General features: G+C 43.1%; 1 protein-coding gene across 1 annotated transcript in view; it reads right to left on the reverse strand.

The window, feature by feature from the left end:
* Nucleotides 1-1,267: 1,267 nt before the first annotated feature.
* LOC136578962 (cadherin-6-like) overlaps nucleotides 1,268-25,919 on the reverse strand; it is a 327,675-nt gene continuing 303,023 nt past the window's right edge. The window contains exons 9-12 of the mRNA XM_066579187.1: nucleotides 24,332-24,453; nucleotides 20,273-20,390; nucleotides 19,662-19,913; nucleotides 1,268-2,969 (exon numbers count right to left, since the gene is read on the reverse strand). Of these exons, the coding sequence (XP_066435284.1) occupies nucleotides 2,479-2,969; nucleotides 19,662-19,913; nucleotides 20,273-20,390; nucleotides 24,332-24,453 (983 nt within the window). The 3' untranslated portion in view covers nucleotides 1,268-2,478. The remainder of the gene's footprint in view (nucleotides 2,970-19,661; nucleotides 19,914-20,272; nucleotides 20,391-24,331; nucleotides 24,454-25,919) is intronic.

Raw genomic sequence — 25,919 nt, forward strand, 5'->3', positions numbered from 1 at the left:
ACACATAAAAGCCATAATACAGCTGTGTCCATGAGGCCTAATAGTGAACAGATGCGCAAAGTTTCACAGGTGAATGCAGCAGCTCTATTTGAGACTTACCATCAATACTTTATACATCCCTCTACAGCAAAAATATTTGTTCGCTCCTAGGGAATTCCTATTGCCATTCTCACCTCGAAGACGCAAGGGAAGATGAAGCAGTCTATCATTTGACTTTTTGATGGCTTCGCCTCTACACATGTAAATATCTAGGAACAGGCTGGTTCACAGACCGGTTGCCATCCCTACTTGGAGGGCAAAACCACACAGGAGTATGCGCACCTACGCTAGCTGCTGGGGAACATAGCTGTGCATGAATGTTATGCTTTTCTTCTTGGGACACTCAAACTCCGCACCATGGGACAGGAGTTTGAAAAAAAAACACAGAAAGATAGGTCCTGCTCTACATTAACTAAGATAGGGCAAATCCTATCTTTTGTCGCCCGTACTACTAAAAACCCTTTCCAATCTAATTTGCATCCTGGCTTTCCTAGGGGGCTTACTCTTTTTCTGCCGTTATACAACGGCGCTATCTGCTGGCTAAAGCCAGTACTACATGAGGTGACTTGTTGGATAGGCTCCGACAGCAGAGAGGCTGGCAATATACAATAAGAGAACCCCGACGGGCGGCTTCCAACATCGGAGCTGTACAGCCTTAAATCATAATGTCTTAAGACGTCAGACAGTGGATTGGAAAGGGTTAACACACAAGAATATCAGTCACCGACGGGACTAAATCACATCCATGTGAAGAAGCCCAAAAGGTAACTGCTTTTTCTACTGCTGTTGAAGTCCTGATGAAGAGAGCCTAATTGGGGGTTACTAGTATACATGGCTCAGAGAAACGCCTGTTGCAGTGGTCCCCGTCTCGTTTGGAAAGGATCTTACATGAAACTTTATAATATTTCTAGGTATTTAACCCCTTTCTTTTAGGCCCCCTGTCCACGGGCGTTGCGGTATCCCATGGCAGATCTCCACCGCGAGAGCTGCCGCCTAATCTGATAGATAGGCTGACCGTGGAGATCGGGGCAATTCGCAGCATGCTGCAAATTGCCCGACACGAGCGGAGAATCGCAATGATTCTCCGCTCGTGGACAGGGGCCGGCACTTTCCATAGCAGTGCCATGGAAAACTTCACAGGGCGTGATTCACGCTTGAAATTACGCCCTCGGACAGGCACCATTAAGTCCCCCTTTAGATTGTTCCCAATTTCAAGTAAAAGACACAATTTCTATAAAAACAACGGCTTTATAATTATTTAAATTAAACAAAAATAGTACACAGAAATCATACCAAATCGTTGAAATTAACACTGATCAGTAGAGAACATGGTCTTCTTTATGGTAGTATAAACGGCTCACATCCCAGTCCTTGAAACGTTCTTCACAACATGCCTGTCCAAGAGGTGGCTTTTTTTTTTAGCACATCAAATTATACAGCAAGGATATTTTGTATTTTTGGTGTATACAAATTACAGCATGTATAGCGTTAAGCTTCTTACAGAACCTCTACTGCTATCGCACCTAAAACAATAAGAAGGTAGATAATGTTCTTGCCTATTCTTGCATTTTAATGTGAAACCTTCTGAAGTTATGGGAATCTTGCTTCACTTGTATAGAATTCTACTAAACACTTTCCGTGACGTTCAGAACAGAGACAATGTCAACCTATTTTTGTACTTCACAAAGTTTTACACTTGACAGCTGGTATTGTCTTCTCACAGACGGTAAGGGGGGATTTTTTTCTTTTCTCCTTTTTTTTTTTTTTACTTCAGTGGTTCAGTTCTGGGAATCTCAGAATGCGAAGGAGTCCACGTGTCTTCTCCAAACCAGGAGACACCAAAATGTCAAAAGTGATGCTTGCAAAATTGATGAGTGTTAATATATTTCCCATCGTAAAAAAGTGTTAAATATCAACTCCACTTTATTTTCCTTTGCTTTTTCGTATAATATATTGACACGTATCCTTTGTGTACTCGGGCAAGGCGGTGGACCTAAAGCCAGGTAGCCTAACCTGTAATATATAACTTGAAGATTCCCACATCATAACACTATAACATTCAGTGGGTATAAGGGCAATTGGTGCACAAAAGAACATGTGACTGTCTATGGCAATGGAAACAGTAGGTATAGTAATGCGAGTAGACTGTGTACAAATATTGCTCCCCTCCCTCCCATAGTGTGTATAAGACTGATTAGATAAAAAGGGCGGACTAAAATGTGGTAATATAAAAAAGCAAAGCAACGAATGAAAAAAACGCCTCTTGGAAGCTCATAAATTGTACTATAAAAAGTTTCCGACATTAAGTCTGCACGATTTTCAAATATTAAACAATTGGATGAGCGGACGGCCCAAAGAGAGAGCCATGGACATAGCTACTCCTCATTTTTAAATGCTGCTTACTTTTCCAAAAATTGGAAATCCAAAAAAGGCAATATATTAAGAGTCTTTGTCACTGTCTGCACCACTGTACATATCTGCTAGTTTTTTAAAGCGTGGCCCCCAGTCACTTAGGTAGTCGTAGTCCTGGTCCCCATCAGTGGTGACGGATTCCAAAGAGCTGAGAGACTCAGCCACAGAACCGTTTCCTTCGTAGGCGTATGTGGCTAACGAGTCATAGGGAGGTGCGGTCGGATCAAGATCATTCTCCTTCAACCTTTGGTTAATGAAATCTCTGACATCAGTGTTATCTCTGGCAGCTGGAGTTCGGCGTGGGAAAAACAGCGTTTCCGGAACAATATCCCTGCGCAGTTTGTTGTCATCTATGGCTTCTGGATTCCTCAAGGTGCCGATATCGAAAGCCTGAGTATCTTCCTCTCCACCGCCTTCATCGTTGTAGCTCACAATGTTATCTCGGATATCTTCCTTGGATACGATCAATGGCTCTTTCTTTCTCTGTCGTCTTAGAGCAGCAAACAGCACCACTGTCACTGCAACAAACGGAGAGGGCATTGTGATTATCACACCGTACATACATACAGGTAGAATAGTCAGCCTTCAAATGTAAGCATGTCAATGTATACAATCCTGCGGAGTTATAGCATGGGACTAATGAGTCAGTTATTATATACTGAGTCATAAGACTGGAGATTGTGTTGGAGTTACCTGAAGACAAGGCAACTGTAAATGGAAACCACACCACTACTGGTTGTATGTCTCGACTACTAGTAGGCATGTCATAGACCTTGGGCTCATTCACACACCCGTACGCAAGCTGTGCCCGAGGTGTAACTCGTATCGGACAGCACACAAATACAACTGTGTGCTGTTCCAGCGGCAGGGACAGTCGACAGCGCTTGTCCTACTCTTATCAGTAATACCAAAGAAAACAGGACATGTAGTGATATCTATATATATAAAGACGAAAGTCCTCACTGGCTGACTGACTGACTGACTGACTCACTCACTGATTCACTGACTGACTCACTCACTGACTCGCCATTAATTCTCCAACTTCCCGATGTCGTAGAAACATGAAATTTGGCACCAGCATAGATTATGTTATAGATAGGAAAAGCTAATGGGTCCCAACTCGATTATTCAATTCTAAGCGCAAAATAATTAGCGTCCAAATTTTACGTACATAATCTAATTCTCTCACTTCCTGATGTCATTTTATATAAAGGAAACCTTGCATGGTTACCTCCCCATGGTGTTTCCTGGGTAACACAAAGAGCCATGCAAAATGGTGAACATATTTTTTTCCCGGTATCTCTAAAGTAAGCACGACTTCATAAGATTTTCCGTGTGAACACCAGATAAACACCAGTACCAAATTAACTTGGGTGAAGCTGGGTATATCAGCTAGTTTTTACATAAGATTTAACTAAAACCAACATTTTCCTTGGGATAACCCCCTTTAAATATGAAATAATTCAAGGCGAGTAGCGTTCTAAGCCCAGGCATGGATTACATTGATTTTCCCATGGCACTTTTTAAGGGTGGGATATATTAGGCAGAAAAGTGAAAAGTCAGTTCACAGGATCTGAGTAACTTCAGTAGCCAGTGATGGAGATGAAGGCTCCATCTGTGGTGTATGTAAAGGTATGCCTGTCTATGCCCTTGTGTGTGTGTGTATGTATGTATGTATGTATGTATACATGTATGCTTGAATATAAAGGCACCTCTGTGTGTCTAAGTGTATAAGGCTTTGTTCACATTAACGCTGTGGGTTCCAATTCTTTACTCTGTTATTGGAGCAGGAAAATGGAATTCGCCGAATGAAAGCATCCGTTAAATGGCAAAACTCAGCGGCTCTAGGTAGACCTTATAATGAGCTCCATGCTGTTTCTGTCCAGCATTTTTTGAGACAGAATAGCGCAGCTGCTCTAATTCATCCAGGTTTTAAATGGCATTCAGTGATGGATGCTCTGAATGGAATCCAGAACACCGATGTGAATAACTCTTATTGTGTATGTCTCATGGGGTGTATTGTTCTCAGCACGATATCTGCTGCAGATTTTTGATGCAATTCCACAGTGCAGCCAGTAAAATGCGCATGTCACAGGCCCCTCCCACATGGCGGAACTGATCTGAAGGATCTTATGTCCAACAGAACATTTCATACCAAAATCCACATGGCCAACATTCGGATATTGATGCAGAAATGAAAGTGGCTTCATTCGTCTGGCAAATCTGCATCAAAATCAGCATTTAGACGTGGAGATTTGTGTGTGAATTTCTGTGACAACAACTTCTGCGGCATCCTATGGAACAATTTATTTTCACAATGGTGGTGAACATATATATTTTTTTAGACAAACATAATTTTGGTTTTGGTACGGTGTCTATGTAGCAAGCTTGGTTCAGTTATAGTATCTATATAGTATCCTCAGTTTGAGTATTATATCTATGTACTAATTGTGGTTCTGTTATCGTATCTATTTAATAAGCTTGGTTCTTGTGCCAAATCTATGTAGTAGCTTGGTTATAGAATCATGTCTATTTAGTAGGCTGGGTTTTGGTACTCTGTCTGTGTAGCAAGATTAGGTCTGATATCACATCTATACAGTAAGCTTGGTTCTGGTATTGTATCTATGTAGTAAGCCTGCTTCTGGTACTGTGTGTTTATGTAGCAAACTTGGTTCTGTTAGCGTATTTATAAAGTAAGCTTGGCTCTAGGGTTGTATCTGTAGAAAGGCTGGTTCTCGTAACATATCTATGTAGTAGGTTTAGTTCTGGTACTGCACCTATTTAGTAAGCCTAGTTCTCTTACCGTATTTGTACAGTAATCTCAGTTGAGTGGGCATATGTATGGGAGAGTTGGCAGCGATGGCTGTCTTCCTAACGAGTGTTTTGCCAACAGCTATCTAACGTATATGGGCAGCAGCTTTGACCTAACTTGACAATAGGGGACGTAAGCACTATGAGTTGCCAGGGTAGCATAAAACTTTAAATATGGCCCTGCAGATTGCCATTCTATCACTAGCAGATATAAATGCACACTGTTCTTCTATGTCTCCAATTAATGTATATTCCTTATTCTTCTTTTTCTATATCACAGACATCAAATGGAGATTTAAGAGAAGGAAGCGGGCCAAGATTTTACCACTGGAGTTGCATTTTCAGTTGCTTTCATTTGAATGGAAGGAAGAATAGCTAATGGTCTGAGTGCTGTAGCATAATTGTCCAATCATACCTAAATAGGCACATTGATTGAAGGAACTGTACTAGACACTTAGAATAGACTACATGATAATTACACAGTTGTGCTGAAGTGATCCTTTACTGTAAATCAAAAGAAATTAGACAATGTAAAGAAAAGTGTCACCGAGGTGTGACCCCCTCCGGGTCACTTCTATAGATGAATATATGTAGCCAGGATCAAAGTAGACAATTCTATAGCCGAGAATTTCAATTTCTGTTCCCAAACTAGTTCTAATATATATTACAAGGGAAATATTACAATCTAAGGTCCTTTTACAATACTCGATAACGAGCGCCAATCACTGAGATCAGCAGGCATTTAAAGGGGTATTCGGGCACAGACTAACAGTTTAATCCAATGTACATCATCACAATAAGTCATTCTGTAATAGGGTCACTGCACCCCGTCTAGCACCTTTGTCACATGACCCTCCGCCTGAAAAATATATCCACTTCCTCTGATATCTTGTCCACATTTGCTACCTCCTCTCCTATCCATAACCTTCAACTTCCTGTGAGCAGTGCATGATGGGAGGAGTGGATGCACTGCGCTGTATTGCTCCTGTGCAGTTCAGAGGGTTCTGTCTGTCTTCTGGCTTCGGCAGCTCTCTGGCACTGTAAGTGAGAGAGGTTGGTGCTAGTAAGTTGTAGGACCTGTGAACAGTGGGCGGAGCTACAGAGCTATCCGAAAAACAAGCTCTGTGTATGTGTGAAGTGGTAGGTAACAGTCTGTTGCTGTGTTTACTGCAGACATGATGCATGTAAACAAAGATCGGCAGTTACACAGGATGCAGAGGAGGGTCCAGAGCGGCAGATAAAAGGTACAGGTTGCTGTACCTCCTAGAGTTCAGGGGTTTCCGAATTTCCATTTTGTGGTCAGAAAACCCCTTTAAGTAGTCTTTACATAGGCTGATTCAGGGGATAAACAATGACTGTCCATCAGCTCATTCCCCTACCATACAGTTTCATGGTTGTCCCGTACTGTTACCCTGGACACAGGGCGTATGTTGAGGAGCAGGGAGGACAAGATGCTGGCTTGTCACGGTGGCACTTACCACGCTCCATCATTGAGGGACGCATGTAGCCTCGGCCAGGGAAGTGCTGGGCCTCTTCCGGACACCCTTAGGATAGGGATGCCTAATAAACTGTAGAACTGGGATAGCAGATGTCACGGGTGACGCCACCATTCCATTACCCACCAGTATGACCCTCGGCAGTAAATAAATGGAGCTGCAGACAGAAGTAATGTACATCAGGTCCCTGGGAATAGTCAGGGCCTGGCAAAACTTTACTAGAATAGCTTCTTGCATACAAGGCACAAATGACAATGATTTGCATTGCAGGTATTAGATAGACTTGAGAGTACCTCCACCTGGTGATCCCAAACTTCAGGATGCCCAGGTGTGAGAAACAAATGGGTGTACCTCCACGCGGTGATCCACTAGATCCAGATGGCTGCGTAGGAAAAATGAATAAAGAGTACCTCTGCACTAGGCCTTGGAAGTGGTACCTGCTTCTTGCTCATGCTCGCTCTTTCTTCCTGCAATTGGGACTCACTCCTCTCTCATCTCTGGAACATATACTCTCAGGGAACCTCTCTTCTTCCTCCATTCTTCACCACATGAGGGTTGAAGGTACCCCTATGTAGCTGGCACTCTGAAGCTTCAGGAACCCAGAAGAATCTCCTTTCCCGCTCTTACACACTCACCTTTCTAGCCTCACTCATACCACGTGACTCAACATAAATTGATACATTTACAGGCAACCCCCAGGCTTTTGCAGACACTTAACCCATCACACTCTGCAGCTGTACAATACATATAACAGAAATAACAGAATGACTAGACAGGTTTGCACAATGCGCCAACATGATAGGTATGACATTTATGGGGAGGGGGGGATGTATGTACTGGGCCACTACACTGGTGCTGCATAAAAGATTTGTGGTGCCCTTGCTCCTTTATTGGCTGATCTGGTAAACTAAAGACTGCACATGTGAAGGGCCCACATATGTGTGTGTATATACATATATTCCCCAGTCTTCCTTATAATGATCCTCTATACATGGAATAGACAGTAGTGTGTAAAAGTTTTAGGAATGTGTGGAACAAATGCTGCAAACATGTACAACTAGAAGGGTTAGTAGTTTATTTTTGTCAATTAACAAAATACAAAGTAAATGAACAAAAAACAAATCTAAATCAGATCAATATTTGGTGTGAGCGCCCCTTATCACCAAAGGCTTTGGAAGGCAGAGGGCGCTCACACCAAATGGTGACTTGATTTAGATTTCATATTACATTCTGTTCATTGACAAAAATAAGCTATTAACCCTTTGGTGTCCCAAACAAAAATGTATCCACACTTCTACTGCAGTTATCTATGGCCTTATTTAATATCTGAATTGACTACATGGCGGCAATATGTGATATTATCTTGTCTGTATAGATGTCAGAGTAGTTGTACAATTGGCCATCAGGAGAGTCAAATAAAATGATAAAGGCATTCTAGACCTCCGAGCACCAAGGTTGTTTGTGCAGAAGTTTGCCGAAATCAGAAGTGCCTGCATGTCAATGGTGAGTCTGGTGACCCCTCTGAGCACCTAAAGTGATTGCAGAAGCCAAGCATGACTCACAGCTACCCTGTGATGTCTGTGTAAATCTAGTAACAAAGCTTCCAGGTTGAAGTATGTGAACCCTTTTTGGGACACACTGTGTGCACATATATAGTTGTACAGTTATATATTTCTACACTTTAAGGCAACTATACTGGCATTTTTTCCACAATGGTTTTAGCAATTTTCAACTTTCCATGAAATCAGCATTGCTTAATTTATGTTTTATTTATCAGTTACTGTTCCCAATGTGGAATTGCAAATGTTTAGGGTGTTCTTGATTAATAGCTTTGATTTAGCGAGGACACTGAAGGGCGGAAGATATCTGCGGTGGGAAATATAGTTATTATTGATATATAATTCAGTAGCATTAATAGGAAACTTATATTTACAAAACTCTGCCCTGAAGAGCTGCTGAAGGCTGCAGGCACACAGTTCTCCATCGTCAGTGGCTGCAGTCAGCTATACAGTTGAAGACGGATTATCTTTAGCAACAGTCTTCAGCTACATAGCTGAACAGAATAGGGGGCAGGCCGTGAAGACTAATTTTGTATTAAAAGTGCTCAGAATTAGTAAATTAAATAAATTGAGTAAAGGATTAGGGCTCTTTCACACGAGCGTATGCGTTCTCACGTTCTCTCGGCTGCACCGTAAAATCACATAAATGGGTGATTTTGCACAATCAAATCCCGTGCTTAGTTAGCGTTTCCTCATCTATTTTTAGCAAAAAAATATGTTGCATAAATCCTCGGAATGACTTTCAATGCCTACATAGAGGCACATGTAAGCTTTTCGCAGCATTAGACGCTGCTTAAAGGGGTTGTCTCACGCCGAAACGGGTTTTTTTTTTATTCAATAGGCCCCCCGTTCGGCGCGAGACAAACCCGATGCATGTGTTAAAAAAAAAAAAGGGTAGTACTTACCCGAATCCCCGCGCTGCGGCGACTTCTTCCTTCTTCTTACCTACCTTAGTAAGATGGCCGCCGGGATCTTCACTGTGCAGTCCATTGCCGATTCCAGCCTCCTGATTGGCTGGAATCGGCACACGTGATGGGGCGGAGCTACAAGGAGCCGCTCTCCGGCACGAGCGGCCCCATTCAGAAGACAGAAGACCGCACAGCGCAAGCGCGTCTAAAATCGCCAGAAGAGGCGATTTTAGACGGATCCATGGAGACGGGGACGCCAGCAACGGAGCAGGTAAGTGAATAACTTCTGTATGGCTCATATTTAATGCACAATGTATATTACAAAGTGCATTAATATGGCCATACAGAAGTATATAACCCCACATGCTTTCATGAGACAACCCCTTTAAATGCCTTCCCCTCCCATTTTTTCTAGCTCCCATAGGAGTCTATGGGAGCCGCCGCAGTATATCGGTGATAAGATTGAACCAGAACTATCTTTTTACCCAGCGTATAATAGCCGGCCTGTATTTCAGTCGTGTATATTCCATTTTTTGCAATGCAACGTTTTTACGTGCCGTAAATTTGCCTGTGTGAACAAATACATTGGTCGCGTATATCGCCGGTCTTGAAAACGCAGCTGATATACGCTTGTGTGAATAAAGCCTTAAACTCACCTCTACTTTATATTAAAGGAAATTGAAAGTGCAGTTCCTTTTTAAGGAGTATCTTCACATTATCAGCCATGATGGCCACATATATTATTATTTTCCAGTTTTCCTTATAATGATCCTTCTTCTCACTATGTAATATTGGTGACTTGCAGAGCATAATTGGCTGCATATAACGATCAGAACATAATCAGGGGGATACTTCGATACTATTAAATAATTCAGCTCTATCTAATGGCAGGCTATGCTGCTGGAAAGCTGATCAAGTGGAAGACCTGCATCTTAATGTCACTTCCGTGGCTTTCCTGTATCATTAAACATATAGCAGTAAGTTAGAGGGCCGCTAAGGACTATGCATGACTTATTACAGGGATGATTAGGTGTGTGCTAAAAACAATATCCCTATATATGTAGATCCCCGACGGCTGGGAGAGATGAATGGCACTTAATAGAACAGTCAATATTTTATGTCCGCTCTCTGTATGGGATGAAAGAGCAGAATTGTGTATATCCACAAACACAAGGTCATTACTGTAGGAGGGGACACTAAAAATCAACCCTTCACTTATATCATAGTGACTGTTATATCATCATGTTTTAGCTTGGCTTTCCCCTGATACGGATATATCAAGTCGTAAAAAATACATATATTCCTAGTATTGTAGTGTTTGCTTTAATAAACTGTTACCATCCTGCTAAATCTTGCAGGTCTGAAATGTTATTAATGGAAGAAGTGATGGACAATTATAGGAGATAATGTGATTTGGGACAGAGCGCTGCTACCGTCCATCCCGGTAAGCGTTCCCCGAGTGATCATGGATAGGCTCTGCTCGATGTTATCTTGACAGTCATTCACAAAATAATTGGAATTCAAGTAGCCTTTCCCCCTTCTATCGAGTGGCTAAACAATGCTAATTATTTAATCGAATCACTTTGAGAGCGCGGCATACTCTAATTTGCATCTCTCCCTGCTCTTTTTTATTGGAGCAGGAATTAGTAAGGATGCCACACGGACAAAGCGCTATTGTTCTGCTGCTATGTATGACTGGCTGGCAGTTTGTGCCAAGTCCCTATGTTTTTTTTTATTATCAGGGAAGAATAGCTAATCTCTCCTGCCTATGACAAAGATGGCACTTAGTAATGCATGTGACATCTTCCTTTACATCCTCTGTTTTCTTGGCTGCGCGGTATAAATGTTGTTTTCTGCCATTCATCTCTGCTTTTAATTCACCAGAGAAGTGAGTTTTTTGAAATTAAAATATTAGCAGCGCTGGCAGAGCGCCATCGCCCGCGTATCTGTTTGCCCAACACTGTCCCTAATGCTTTTTTTTTTTTCTACAGCCATCATAGGCGCGCACTAACATAATTAACAGTTAGTACACCCAGAGAACGATTGCCGCTTCAATTACAATAATAAGGGTCTGAGAACCCGAGGGATGTGTGCCGAGTCTACCGGCAAATGAAGAGACATGTCAGAATTCTAATATATGCTATTTGTATCATCTGTTTTATAAACTTCGGCGCTGCATATGCCTCGGTATCCTCTGAAACAGAGCAGAGGAAAGAAAAAAAAAAGGATGTGATAGAAATACTGCCTAATAAAATCAATATATGCATGCTGTAAAATCACCAGCTGAAGCATAGAGAAACATGTCACCATGAACAATTGTGCCGCTGCCTTTGTATTTCATATTAATGTGTCCCACTTCTGAGTTTATGTTCAAAATGCAAAAAGAAAGGCAAAACTGTTACAAATAATGGGAGCGCCTACCGCAGCTGGCGAATAGAGTGCCGACGTACTAAGTCAAAAAGGAAGGGCAAAGAACAACACGAAAGGAAGTTTGGGTTCCAGAACCGGTAATCATTTTAGAAACACCCAGAGTCCCTTTACAGACTGATAAAACGAAACCATTTCATATTGCGCTTACAACCGCAAGTAAACCTTCTCGGAGGAGAGAAAAAAACCGCATTACCTGTCGAATACAATTGTTAAAGCCAAAATAATCATGAAGCTGTTATAGCAATTAAGTCTTAAAGCAAGGAAATGAATTGCTATTCCTTCCTGCTCGTGCAAATAAATGGCTTCTTGGGAGATAATTTTATGGTGCCTCTGAATTTAGACTATTTAATTAATAGTACATTATTCCCACTAACATAGTCATTTCTCAAAATATAAGAGCCGTATTAATACAGGAAAGGCATTTTTATTGTCCTTTTGTGAAGGCAGTAAACATGAGGGAAAGGTCTCGCTTCTCCCTAATAATCATGTAATTATGTAGAGCAGTGCCACTTGTTTCGGAGGCTGACACAAGCCTCGTCTGGAGATGATTTACACACTCGCTGATTCATTGTCGCTTACCGTTATTTAGTGCTTCTCAGTGCAACTCAGTGACAAATCTCATTGCGTGAAACTGTAACAAAGCGATGGATGCTGATTGGTCTGCTACAAGCCTTACCCAGCAAAGGAGGAAGTCAGACGGTGAGCCGACCGCCGGGTCCGAGGAAAAGCACCTCTCCGTCTGATGATGTGAGATAAGTCTACCAGGGTGTACACTCATGGGTGGGAGGACAGTTAGTGAAGGCCCAGGGACACGGGTCTCACGAACATGGGAAAAGCGTTGTGAAATGTCAAGAGTTATGAGGGGTAAGAAAGGTGTGCTCTACCTTATCAAGAAAGAGGAGGGAGCAAATCAAGAAGGAAACAGACTTCCCTTAATAAAACCAGTAGTAATAATGTGTTTTAAGGTTGAATACCTTTTCCACAGATTTTCTTGGCTGAGGTGGGTGCTGTACTGTCAGAGAAGTTGAAGTAGACATTGAACTACAGCCAAGTGTTCGTTTCAAGCCAGGGATGTACAGCCCCAGCAAACCTGAGGAAGGGGTTTTCTAACTGGAAACGTGTCATTACTTCTGGTTCCTCTTTCTTGTCACACTCCAGTTTCTCCCCCCTGATAACTCTTGTCAAGCCTGTAGGAGCCTCTTGGGACACAGAATTGATGCCGTATAGCAACATGTAGGTTATTACTAACTAGTAAAAGAGCACAAAACCTAAAAACAAGTAAATAGGAAATAAATGCTTCAACAGTGTTTGTATACAAGATTTTCTGAATGCTCATGAACCAATCAATGCTGTACAAATCTAGCAGAGAGCAAATATATTATTTTCCTTCTAATCACTCCCATTTTCAACTGAGGGATTTTGAGAGTGAAAACTTGGGACATTAGCAAAGGCATAAGGTACTCATTTTAACGACCCTGGAGTCAACCTTGAGCCGGTTAGCTGAACCAAGTGGGGATTGAACCCGCAAACCTTCAGGTCATGAGCGAGAGCTTTGGACTGCATTTCTGCTGCCTTAACACTCTGCGCCCCAGAGGTAGGATTGGCCAATTACCAGGGACACACAGAGAACATCTCTACATATTTCTCAGTTTAACCGCAACATGAAAGAGAATATAATGAAAGGCAAGGATAATAGAAGAATACATTGATGGGATTTGTTTCTATCTTCTATGGTTAATATACACTTTAATATAACCCTCCCATTTTTGGCAGTACATGGCGATGAATTCTGCCCTGAATGGCTGGTTTAAGATTTGTAAGGCAAACTGATTTTATAGCAGCAGTACATATATGTGTCTGTCATTAACTTGTCTCTAAACCCGACAAATATCAAGAAGTATGGCGTAAGACGTTAAACATCAAGAAAGGTATACATCCAATTAATGCCATCTGTCAGCTGTCACCACAGACTCCCATGCTAAAGAAAAGAAACATATACAAGTTTAACATACACTCATTGTCAAATAAAACCAATCCCTCCCCAAGAAGGAGCTGTTCGAATGGAGTAAAAATGTGTCTGTGTGATTATAAAAGAGTAATTTATTGCAGAAAACTTACCCTGTTGTACCGCCTCTAGCTTGGATACAAGATGTGATACAGGGGGTAAGCAAGCTCTAGTACCCTGTTGTACTGCTCTAACTTGGCTATAAGATGCGATATAGACAGGCATGGAGGCTCAAATACCCTGTTGTACCGCCTCCAGCTTGGATACAAGATGTGATACAGGGGGTATGCAAGCTCTAGTACCTTGATGTACCGCCTCTAGCTTGGATACAAGATATGTTACGGGTGGGCATGCAATCTCTAGTACCCTGTTGTACTGCCTCTAGCTTGGATACAAGATGTGATACAGGGAGTATGCAAGCTCTAGTACCTTGATGTACCGCCTCTACCTTGGATACAAGATATGTTACGGGTGGGCATGCAATCTCTAGTACCCTGTTGTACTGCCTCTAGCTTGGATACAAGATGTGATACAGGGGGTATGCAAACTCTAGTACCCTCTTGTACCGCCTCTAGCTTGGATACAAGATGTGATACAGGCGGGCATGGAGGCTCTAGTACCCTGTTGTACCACCTCTAGCTTAGATATAAGATGTGATACGGGTGGGCATGAAGGCTTTAGTGCCCTGTTGGTCCTCCTCTAGCTTGGATATAAGATGTGATACGTGCGTGGAGGCATACCGCTTCTGTTTGGTATCCTGCGGCATGTCAATCCACATTTGCTGTACCTGGTGTTCCACATGGTTCCATACGTGTTCTTTTGGTGATAAATCTAGCAACTCGGCAGCCACAGAAGTGTGACAATGTTGTGGGGGCTTCCTGTGACCTCCTTGTCTGTGGGGCTGAATATTATCTTGCAGGAAAATGCCTCTTGGAAGCCGCCATGAGAGGAACACACGTGGCTTCAGATTGTCCTGAACATATCGCTGAGCTGTCATTGTCCCTCGTACCACTACCAGGGATAACCGACTTACATATGCGATGCCCCCCAGATAATCATACCAGCCAATGGGACAGTGTGCCACTCCACAGCAAAAGCAGGATTCAGACGTTCACCCGAGGTCTCCAGACACAAACACGACCGTCGTCAGTGCCCAAACTAAACTATGGATTCGTCGCTGAAGACAACCCAGTTCCACCCCGCAGCAGTCCAGTTTGTCATTCATGAAAGCACTGCAAATGGAGGCAACAGTAGGTGCGTGTTAAAGGTAGTACACATAATTTGTGCAATGAGGCCAAATGTCTTTCAGCCAAGCACCTAGAAATGGTTCCAATAGTCACAGGAGCCTGTAACAATTGTACCACCTGTCTCGTGATGGCAGATAATGAAACATTTGGAGCTGCTTGTTGCATGATCAGATGATCCTCTCTACTGGTGGTCTGTTGAGAGCGTTCTGAACCTGGTCATCTCGTGTGCGTGCCTTCAAGCATCCACTTGTCATAAACCTCCTAACAGTCTGGCCAGAATAGTCCAACTGGCAGCAGTTCATCGACACAACCATCTTGCTTTCTGCGCCCCTCTCAAACTCTGTTAAAGGGGCGAAACCTCTTTAATTGCTTCATAGATGCGTCTAGTGGTCAACAAGCTCTACAAAAGTGGAACAAGAGGTCACTACACACAGGGAGCCTCCGAGAGCCTTTTTATAGACCAAATTTGGAACTACTTTTAGGGCCTCCGGTGGCAAGACCTTCCATCTAATCACCATAACTGTAATCATTTGCATATCTGCCTGAGATGGAACTGCAGGACGAGTTTTGCAGCAAAACAACAACTTTTCTTTTTTTTGACAAAGAGTGTATATGGATTTTTTCTCTAGATGGCCATAACTGATGCTTCTGATAGACGACATCCTGTGGGAATCCAGCAGCTATAGGCTTCCATGTTAAAGGATGTATACATTTAACATATATAGGTTTTTACTATATGGCATGAAATTGCTTTGCATTCCTATCATGACAAACTGCATAAAGTAATGCAATTCAAGAAATGTTAAGGGTGAACACATCTAAACACTGTGTTCAGAGTGGGGCTTCAGCAGTTCACCGGTGGTTTACATAACCATACATTATAAGTGACCCACTGATGCAGCACTCGCTGGCAGGGGCACTGACTGAGTCTACAAGATCAGAGGCACAAGCTTGAAGACATATATTTGCTGTCTACACTCCCTAAAAGAAAATATGCATTCACACACGTTGGGAACATCATATCTATAAGACAACTTTTAGAACACGATGAACTTGGCTACAACAGTAAAAATGTAGTCACCATATAACGATCAAATACCAGTTGTACACAGTGTTAGTGGGTACAGCACAAATACCTCACATGTGACATCATCAATGAGTAGCAACGTCTTCTGTGATTTGAGGTTTTCTTCTTTATCTGTGCCCAGGCTGCCATGATGACTTCTTCCAGCCACGACTTATTTCTGCTCTCCTTGCTATCTTGCCACTACCCCCAATGAACCTCTAAGTGCCCCTTGTAATACTAATGCCTCCTTTCATGACCCCCCAGGGAAATCGTGTCATCATGGTAATATTGTCCCATTGTAATAGTGCCCCTCTGCATCCCCACAAAGTAAGCACTCTCTGCGATCCCTCCAAGCAATTCTGCCCCCTGTTCCACCAGTTGCGAGTGTGACATATGCAACACCTATAGCTACACGACTGGCTATAAGCTGGCTTGCTATGAGAACTGATGTATGTGAATCTGGTGACTTGGTGGCTGCAGCGAAGAGCGTTAGCCCTCGAGTCTAAGAGAATACCAATTTGGAATTCTTACAACCATAGGATAGTCCAAATACTGTGCAATCCGCTCTGAATCTGCATCTGACAACTCCCTGCCATTTCTCGCCCTCCATTCATACTGTAATGTGATCAGCTCTTTGACCTCCTTTTTGCCTGTCGACAGCCCCAGAACACATTATTTACAGTTTTTCCCACCAAAGCCTAGATCAGGAGTGAGTGACCAAGAGGGCAAGAGTCTGGCTACAACTCAGCATCTACTCTACCCGGCTCGTGGCCTGATCTTATATGTGTGCCGAGCGTTCACACCAGCAGGGGGGTGCAGGAAATGTCTCGGCACCCTTGACAGAAGCTAAAAATGCAGCTGAAAATCATATGGAAAAATACACCAACGCTTGTCTTGGTTGCATAATGGCAAGAATATGAAGCTTCGTTGATCTGTCTCGTTGGGTCTAGACACTAAGCATGGGTTAAAACGGAAAATAAATTCTGAAGAAGATCTGCCTATTATATCATTGTTTGGAAGCAACATATGTATTGACTGTATTCAAGGGCACCATAAACTCTGCATAAAATAAACAATGTCATGGAAATGCATCTAATTATGTAAAACTCTGTGATGAGACAGAACAGGAAACTCTTCCCTTTTGATGAATTCTTTCATTCTCATTATATTCAATCCAGATTGTTTGCAATTAAAGCCACCCTCCTCTATGTAGTATATATTTACGACTTCTCTTCCAGACCTGAGACAAGCAGTTCAAACCTACCAAAGTGTCAGAAGAAGAAAATGTAGGCTAAAACACCCCCAACCAGAAAGACTAATAGCAAATGATAGAATGCATCTGACTGCATTAGAGATAATGCGATCAGTAATTTAAAGGAGTCGGATGAAGTGAGTTAAAAAAATCTCAAAGGTTTTTCAGGAACAAGCGCTCTCTTGTCCACAGGTTGGGCTCGGTATTGCAGCTCAGCCACATTTACTTGAGGGAGCAGCACTATTTCTGGGATGCCTTGCCGTAGCGCTGTATATCAATCCAACCAATTTAAAAGAAAAGAAATCTTTCACATGCCATTCTCTAAAAACGCCATAAAGCAAAAACAATATACTGAAAGCTTCTGTATGAAGAACTATGTACAGATAATTGTCAATAATCTATATATATATATAAAGATGAAAGCCCTCACTGACTGACTGACTGACTCACTCACTGACTTGCCACTAATTCTCCAACTTCCCGATGTCATAGAAACATGACATTTGGCACAAGCATAGATTATGTCCAAAATAGGAAAAACTAATGGGTCCCAACCCGATTATTCAATTCTAGCGTAAAATAACTAGCGTCCAAATTTTACGTACGTAATCTAATTCTCCAACTTCCTGATGTCGTAGAAACATGAAATTTGCTATGAGCATTGATTATGTCATAAATAGGAAAAGTTAATGTGTCCCAACTCGATTATTCAATTCTAAGTGCAAAAGAATTAGTGTCCAAATTTTATGTATGTAATCTAATTCTCTCACTTCCCGATGTCATTTTATATAAAGTAAACGTCACATGGTTACCTCCCATGGTGTTTCCTGGGTAACGCAAAGAACCATGCAAAATGGTGAACATATTTTTTTTCTCGGTATCTCTAAAGTAACCACGACTTCATAAGCTTTTCCGTGTGAACACCACATAAACACCAGTACCAAATTAACTCGGGCGAAGCCGGCTATATCAGCTAGTCAAATATACAAAACATTCTCTGTATTTATTCCACGGATATGTTTCATTTCGGATTGTAAAGAACCTGAAAATACATGTAAATAACATTTCTATTTGTCGGAAGCAGGAGTATAGAATGACTGACAGATGGGTAAACAAAAAGACACACTCAGCTGTAGGATGCACACTTCAGTAATCAATGGCGAGGTTGAGAGCGTTCCTCATAGCCATAGTCAATAAACATTTCACAAAGTACTGCTCCCCTCTGACGATACGTATTATTATCTGCTACATGAACTGACACTTCAGATGGAACAATGATTGCCTTACTCAGATGAAGGCTACACAAAAGATGCGTCCTTGTCAGGTAGGAGAGGCGTTCACTCCGCAGTCCCTAGAATGCTATCATTTACTTCATCTACATACTTTATAGAGGCACAAGACCCCGCTATTGTCTGGAAACAACAATGGGGCAGATTTACTAATCCGGTCTATAATCTGAACAGCATAAATTTAGAAAAGACAGTCGGGACGTGCGCCAAATCCACGGTGCAGCTCGCTGCTTGACTTGGCGTAGACGCCTTTCTCTCATACTTACACGAACGCTTGGTTGGTTTACTTTAGACCACATTTTTGTGATTATGAAATTTTGGTGCATTTTACGAATCTACTCAGCTACGCCCCCTTTGTGAGCCAGGAGTCTGGCCCATGTTAATTAGTAAATTTGCCCCAATTTATTTTTGTGGGGCAAGCCTGATTGCAATTCCCAGAGGCGGTTGACCTAAGGAACATTCTAGAATGACCCGTTTTGCCTTATAATGCACTTAAGGGCTTAACCCTTTCCAATCCACTGTCTGACGTCTAAAGACAATCTGACTTAAGGCTGTACAGCTCTGATGTTGGAAGACATCCGTCGGGGTTCTCTTACTGCACACTCCCAGCCTCTCTGCTGTCTGAGCATATCCAACGTGTCACCTAATGTAGTACTGGCTTTAGCCAGCAGATAGCGCCATTTTATAATGGCAGAAAAGAATAAGCCCCCTAGGAAAGCCAGGATACAAATTGGATTGGAAAGGGTTAAACAGATGGGCGTGTTTTACTCCCATTATACGGCCATGAGAATCACGGATGGATAACGGGACGAAACAAAACCATTGATTTCAATGGTCTCGCTTCCACTATTGGGATTCTCACGAATTAATACTATGCACAAGAATAGATAGGACTTGCTCTATCTTTGTCACATGTAGGTAATACTACAGGCAGGATCTATCCTCCTGCTTATTTTTTTCAAATTTGCACATTTTCACGGAGTTTGAATAGTCAAAACAACCCCAAAACCTGTTCACGTGCTAATACGCCCGATAGCGGCAAGTGTATTAGCGCATGCGCCCGTGTGTTTTTGCCCGGACCTTGTATCCCTTGTATGTTAACTTTCTGTGTATTACCTGTAAAGGTACCTCCTTTCCTACGACTTACCTAGCAGTATAATTATGCAGAGGAGAATGGCGATCAGCGCTCCCGTGCTCAGACCGGTGGGATGGCTTAGCGCCTCTGCAGTACAGGACTGCATATTACCCTTGTGATCACAGGCACAAACACGGATAGTCAGAGTGCCGGTGCTGCTCAGCGTAGGAAACCCATAATCCGAAATGACCACCGGCAGTAAATATGTATTCATCTCGTGGCGGCTATATCCGTTTCTCCGTGTGTAGACGCTCGCTGTGTTATCTGAAATCCAAAGCGAACAATGAGAATATCAGAGACTTTATAGGCACACGAACACAAATACACCCACACACACACATACACACACACACACACGCACACACACACATACACCCACACACACACACATACACCAACACACACACGCACGCACACGCACACACACGCACGCACGCACACACACACACACACACACACACATGCACACACACACACGCGCGCACACACACGCACACACACGCACACACACGCACACACGCACACACATGCACACACACACACGCACGCACACACACACACGCACACACACACACACATACACACACACACACGCACACGCACGCACACACGCACACACATACCTCTGTTGTCTCTGACTGTGAAGTTGGTGCTGTGTGCTGCTGGATTAGCTAGTGCGTAGGAAAACTGGAGTCCACTATAGGAATCGTCCTTATCAATTGCGCTGACGGTGTGTATGATCTAGACAGGGATGACAAGGCACAGGTGAACATGAGATGGAGAATAGGGGGGTTTCGGGCACAATATATAACAATGTTCTGCTACTATTTGATCACGGAGCGCTGGAGGCGATGGCTGCGGGGCCGACTGTTTATGTACATCTCATCCATAGTTAAAGAATATGCACAAATATCTCATGGAGAAGAAGTGAACAAATATCCCCCTGCTTCTGCAGCCAAGGCCAGGAATGAACTGTGATACAACTGAAGGTTAGATCCCATCCTGTGAACCCTTATTACAGCGCCGCCCCATTCACATCACTTATTTTGGTCTTATGTAGTTTATAAAAGCCCTCAACATATGCCTAAATGTGTCTATAGGGGTTCTTCAGTCCGAGGCCAAAAGAGTGCCCCCTTGGGCTACATCTGGCTACATCAGGCCCATTTAGACACAACGATTATTGCTCAAAATTCGCTCAAAAACCGACTTTTGACCGATAATCGTTGTGTCTAAACGGGACTTTAGGATAATGTTTACATTGATGTAGACGGAGTTTTGCATCCCTACTGATGTAACCAAATGTAACTGAGATGACATTCTGATACATTCTGATACATGATATCTTATCGTAAGACAACAAAAGCCTTTGTAATGTAATTGAAAAGGCAAATAAACTGTGGCACAAAAAGTTATAACATGAGTCATGTTAGATTTGGCTACATCAGTAGAACAAGACTATATAAGACAACAGGAAACGGTTGAACTTGTCATCAGGGACGCAGGAGCAGGGGTGCTACATTGGGCATATAACTTCAAGCTTTAATAACCTGAAGAAGAAAAAAGGCTATTACTAGGGATGAGCGAGTATACTCGCTAAGGCACTACTCGCTCGAGTAATGTGCTTTAGCCGAGTATCTCCCCGCTCGTCCCTGAAGATTCGGGAGCCGCCGCAGCTGACAGGTGAGTTGCGGCGGGGAGCAGGGGAGAGCGGGCAAGAGAGAGGGAGAGAGAGATCTTACCTCCGTTCCTCCCCGCTCTCCCCCGCAGCTCCCCGCCCGCCGCCGGCCCCCGAATCTTCAGGGATGAGCAGGGAGATACTCGGCTAAAGCACATTACTCGAACGAGTAGTGCTTTAGCGAGTATACTTGCTCATCCCTAGTTATTACATGTTTTTTCACCTTTGTCATGAAAAGAGCCTTTTATACTGTGTATTACTACTGTTACTTCGTTATTACACTGATGGGCTGCCCTTAGCTTACATGATTATACTGGCATAGTGGCTTCTCTATATGAGTGGCTGCCCATCTCCCTCCCCAATCCTTAGGGTAGGCCACCAATCCTCTAGTCCCAGAGGATCCCTTTAAATATCTAATACTTGTTTCACGTTTTCTATTTTGCATTAATAGGCATCCTGCAAATGTTGCAGTTGTGTCCGCACACCAACAATTTATGTCCCTACAGCTCAATTTTATCATAGAAAGTCTCATTTTATTCCATGCGCTCAGGGCTGTATTGTCATTGGAGAACTAGGAGCATTGTTATTCAGGTTTGCTCCCGGTTGTCCACTCTCTGGCAGGCTGAGGAAGGCCCCAACACCAGGTCTCACCAGTTGGGCAGAACGGGTGGGAAGCAGTTTCCTCAAAACCTATATACTCACCTGTTTATTAATGGGGGCTGAATAGGGATATCATTAATTATAGGGCACTTATTAATTATGGAAGGCAGAAAGGAAGCATTATTACTTATAGGGGCAGAAAAGGCAGCACTATAACTTACAGGAGCTTAAAATGTGCATTATTAATTATGGGGGCAGAAAGTCTGTATTATAACGTAAGGAGGAACAAAACTGGGATTATTACTGGTTGGGGCATTATTAATCATGTGGGCAGAAAACATATCATTATTAACTATGGGACAGAAGAGGTAGCATTACCTCACCCATCACTACCGGACACTAATGCTGTGAGGGGTTACAAAGGGCGTGGCTTCATGTAAAAGGGGCATGGCCTAACTAAAAATGTGCTGCAAAGTTTTTCTTTTCATTGCTCTAAAGTTGGGAGGCATGATCTGGCAAAATAAGCCCGGAAGAGAGCTGCAAAAAGACTCAGCAGATACCATATGTACCATATATGTGATGGGGGGGGGGGGGGTGTCATGATAACTGAACGGATCCATACTGTAGCCTGTCAAGGGGGACTCTTGTCACAGAATACCTTTATCCTGTGATTAAAGGGTTGATAATCGGGCATGACTATTGGCCTAGTCATTGAGCCATGTAATATGGCCGATGATCAGCTGGGATGTGAGCCAATACTCGTTTGGTGGCTGACCGTAGTTTTGTAGCAAGCACAGAAATACTTTCTGGTTGGCAGCACATTTTCCCGTGTGAACAGGGGAGCCTATCAGCAATAATTTGTCTCCATACCATCATCTGCCGTGTGAACGGCGATGAATGAGCACTGATTGACATGCTTTACCCATCAGCGCTCCTTACAACTAGCCGACTTGTGGCCGCTGTAAAAGGCTTTTAAGTAGAATACAGTAAGATCATTAAAGGGGTTTCCCCAGGAAATATTACTGATGGCCTATCCTCAGGATAGATCAGCAATAGTTGATCAGCCAGGGTCTGTCGCTCGAGACCCCGACCGATCAGCTGAGCGGGCATATGCTGTCAGCGCCACAAATACACAGAAGTCGGAGCAGAAGCCACTGCGCCGACCTCTTTATAGTGGCCAATGCTTGTAACTGCAGGCACGGCTCCCATTGATTTCCATGAGAGCCGTGCCTGCAGTTACAAGCGTCGGCCACTACATGGAGGAGACTTTCGCTCCAACTTCTGTGCATTTGTGGCGCTGACAGCATGCACCCACTCAGCTGATCGTTCGGGGTCCCGAGCAACAGACCACAGCCAAAGGGGTTGTCCGGCCAGAAACATTGCATGTCATTACTTCTGTTTGCCCATTTCCATGCACTTTGTAATATACATTGTGCATGGAAAATGAAGCAAACAGAAGTTTTGGACTTACCTGTCCCGCCTCTCCTCATTGAAAATAGTGCAGAGGGGCGGAGAGGAGGCAGAGAGGGGGCGGGAGCTCAGTTCCTGCTCATCGCTCTTCCATCCTCCCCCCCTCCCCCCTGCACACAAGGAGATCATATTTTGGGCCCGGCAGAGAAAATAACTGCGCATGTGAAGCTAGACGCCCAGCTCCATGTATACAACACTCAGGGCTTTGTATGATATACTATCTCTACAAGATGACTTGCTTTCTTTTGCTGAGAACAATCACATAGTAACAAAACTTCATGCCAAAAACTGCAATTCAAAGGGATACCTTGGGCACAAAGCAAACGATGTGACCGGGCCCCGAACTATCATGTGCCATATTTGTACCTTATGGCAGATGGGCTGTAGGACCTCTCAAGCACCGGGGTCCCTGTGTCATTGCCACCTCTGTGCCCTCTATGACTCTTCCCAGCCTTCCAGCCACACAGTATGCCAATGCAGGGTCTCGGTGATGCCAGGACAATATTTTAGCACAATGCAGCAGAGATAAACAGGATTATATGAGATTAGAAAACAAGGGTCTGTTTTTTCCAAAAACAGCTCTACTACCGCAGTGTCTGGCATTGCAAGAAATCATTGAATAAGTGACCAGAGCAAGAAAGGGGCTGCTTATGGTAAAGAAAGACCCAGTCTTCCATCATGTAGAGCCCACAGACTTGGAGCACACTTGCATGGTGTTACCGGTGCACCGGTTGAGGGTCTCGGCACACAATACACCAGATGATACACTGTGTACAACGCTGGTAACGGGACATTTTGAGGTCACTTCATTTTGCCGGTGAGATTGGCACATCAATAGTTTCTGGACGCAACAAGGGTGATGACCGTTCCCACTTCTACAGCGCCATCCTTGCTACTTTCTATGTAAATGAGCGGACGCTCGCGCTATTATACACACCTGCTCGGCTTTTGCATTTTCACAAACAAAGATCTCGTAGAGCATGGCAAACTCCGGGGCATTGTCATTCACATCCAACACCTTAATGAACACGGGAACGCGGCTACTTTCTTTAGGATTACCTGTAATAAAAAGATAAGAGGACTGGGTACAGTGACAGTTGGAGGGCTAAATTGTGCCGAGATCAGAAGGCAGCTGTTAAATGCTTAATTTTTGGAAACCGCTTTTTTTCCCTCTCTCTGTGTCTGTGAGTCTTTGGATCTGACAATCAAAAGCCTAATTAGAAGAACACAAGCTGTGTATCGCCAATTTTCCAGCCACCTTCTCAAGCGGAAAATTGTAGCCACTTAGTAAATGTAGCATGACACTTTGCTTATAAAAAACAAATGGGAAAAATACATGTACCCTAAAACTGGCAAATACGGCCTATTAACAAAATAAACGTGAGACATACATTGCCCTAATTTGCATATGTTGTTCCACAGGAAAGATGGCCTTATGTATGCCATCAACACATGGTAAACTAGGCAATCTATCCAAGACTAAAAAGGCTGTAGGAGATTAGGAGACAGGCTCTCTTGTTTTGCAGAACAGCCCCACTCTTGTCTACAGGCCGTGTCTGGTACTACAGCTCAGCTGAGCTGTGATATCCTCCACAGTCCATGGATAGGAATGCTGCTGTTACTAGAAAGGAATAATTACTTTCTTCAGATGTCATACAACCTCTTCACATGACAAAGTGAGGTACGGCGCCAGAAACACGTCATAGTGCGTAGCTCCGTGATTCCTATATAGGGGCTTCCTGTTGTCTCTTGTCATACTTTGTAGAAGTTTAATTTTTGTTAGTGCTAAATTCTCAGATAATTGTGCTATTTTTGGGGCCATCAAAGCCCATTCAGCTATGCCCAGATCACCATTTGTAACACTGAAAGGACAGCTAAGTGATTGGCAGGGACAAAGTTTCCAATTATTAATGCCCATATGAGGCCATAAGTGGTGGTAGAGACTTACATTTATATGTGACTTTTCTGTTCGATATTTATTGACAGATCCGTGCAATTTAGATGGTTCTAATAACCATTGACCTGCCAGAGCTTTCCTGATTACTAATGGCTGTGGCCATCTTTACACTTAGGAATTCCCACTCTCTATGGATGATGTAATCGGTCAGTATTCCCTTATCAGATGCAGAAACTCTGTTTTGGATTAAGATGCAAACTACCTGTTTTAACATTAGTGGGATATCATTTGTTTTGTCATGATTGGCCGGGCGATAAAGTCGGGCCAATTTTAACAAAGAGGAGGAAAAGATGGCTGCCCTTGGACAGATCTGAACCTAGGACTCTAGCGCTACAAGGTATCAGTACTAATGACCACCATGCTTGTGTTTCTCCCTTATTCTCTGGAGGATAAAAAGAAGCAGAAACACAAAGAAAATATCTGTATGGAGTTTTTATGTTCTCATTGTGTTTATTCTTCACATCCTCATCTGGAGAAGAAAGAACAAGTGTGGTGGCTCAGTTGTTAGCACTGCTGCTTTGTAGTCTTGGAGATCAAGGTTCAAATCTGTACAAGGACAACATCCATA

This window comes from Eleutherodactylus coqui, chromosome 9 (assembly GCF_035609145.1).
Source record: "Eleutherodactylus coqui strain aEleCoq1 chromosome 9, aEleCoq1.hap1, whole genome shotgun sequence".
Lineage (NCBI taxonomy): Eukaryota > Metazoa > Chordata > Amphibia > Anura > Eleutherodactylidae > Eleutherodactylus > Eleutherodactylus coqui.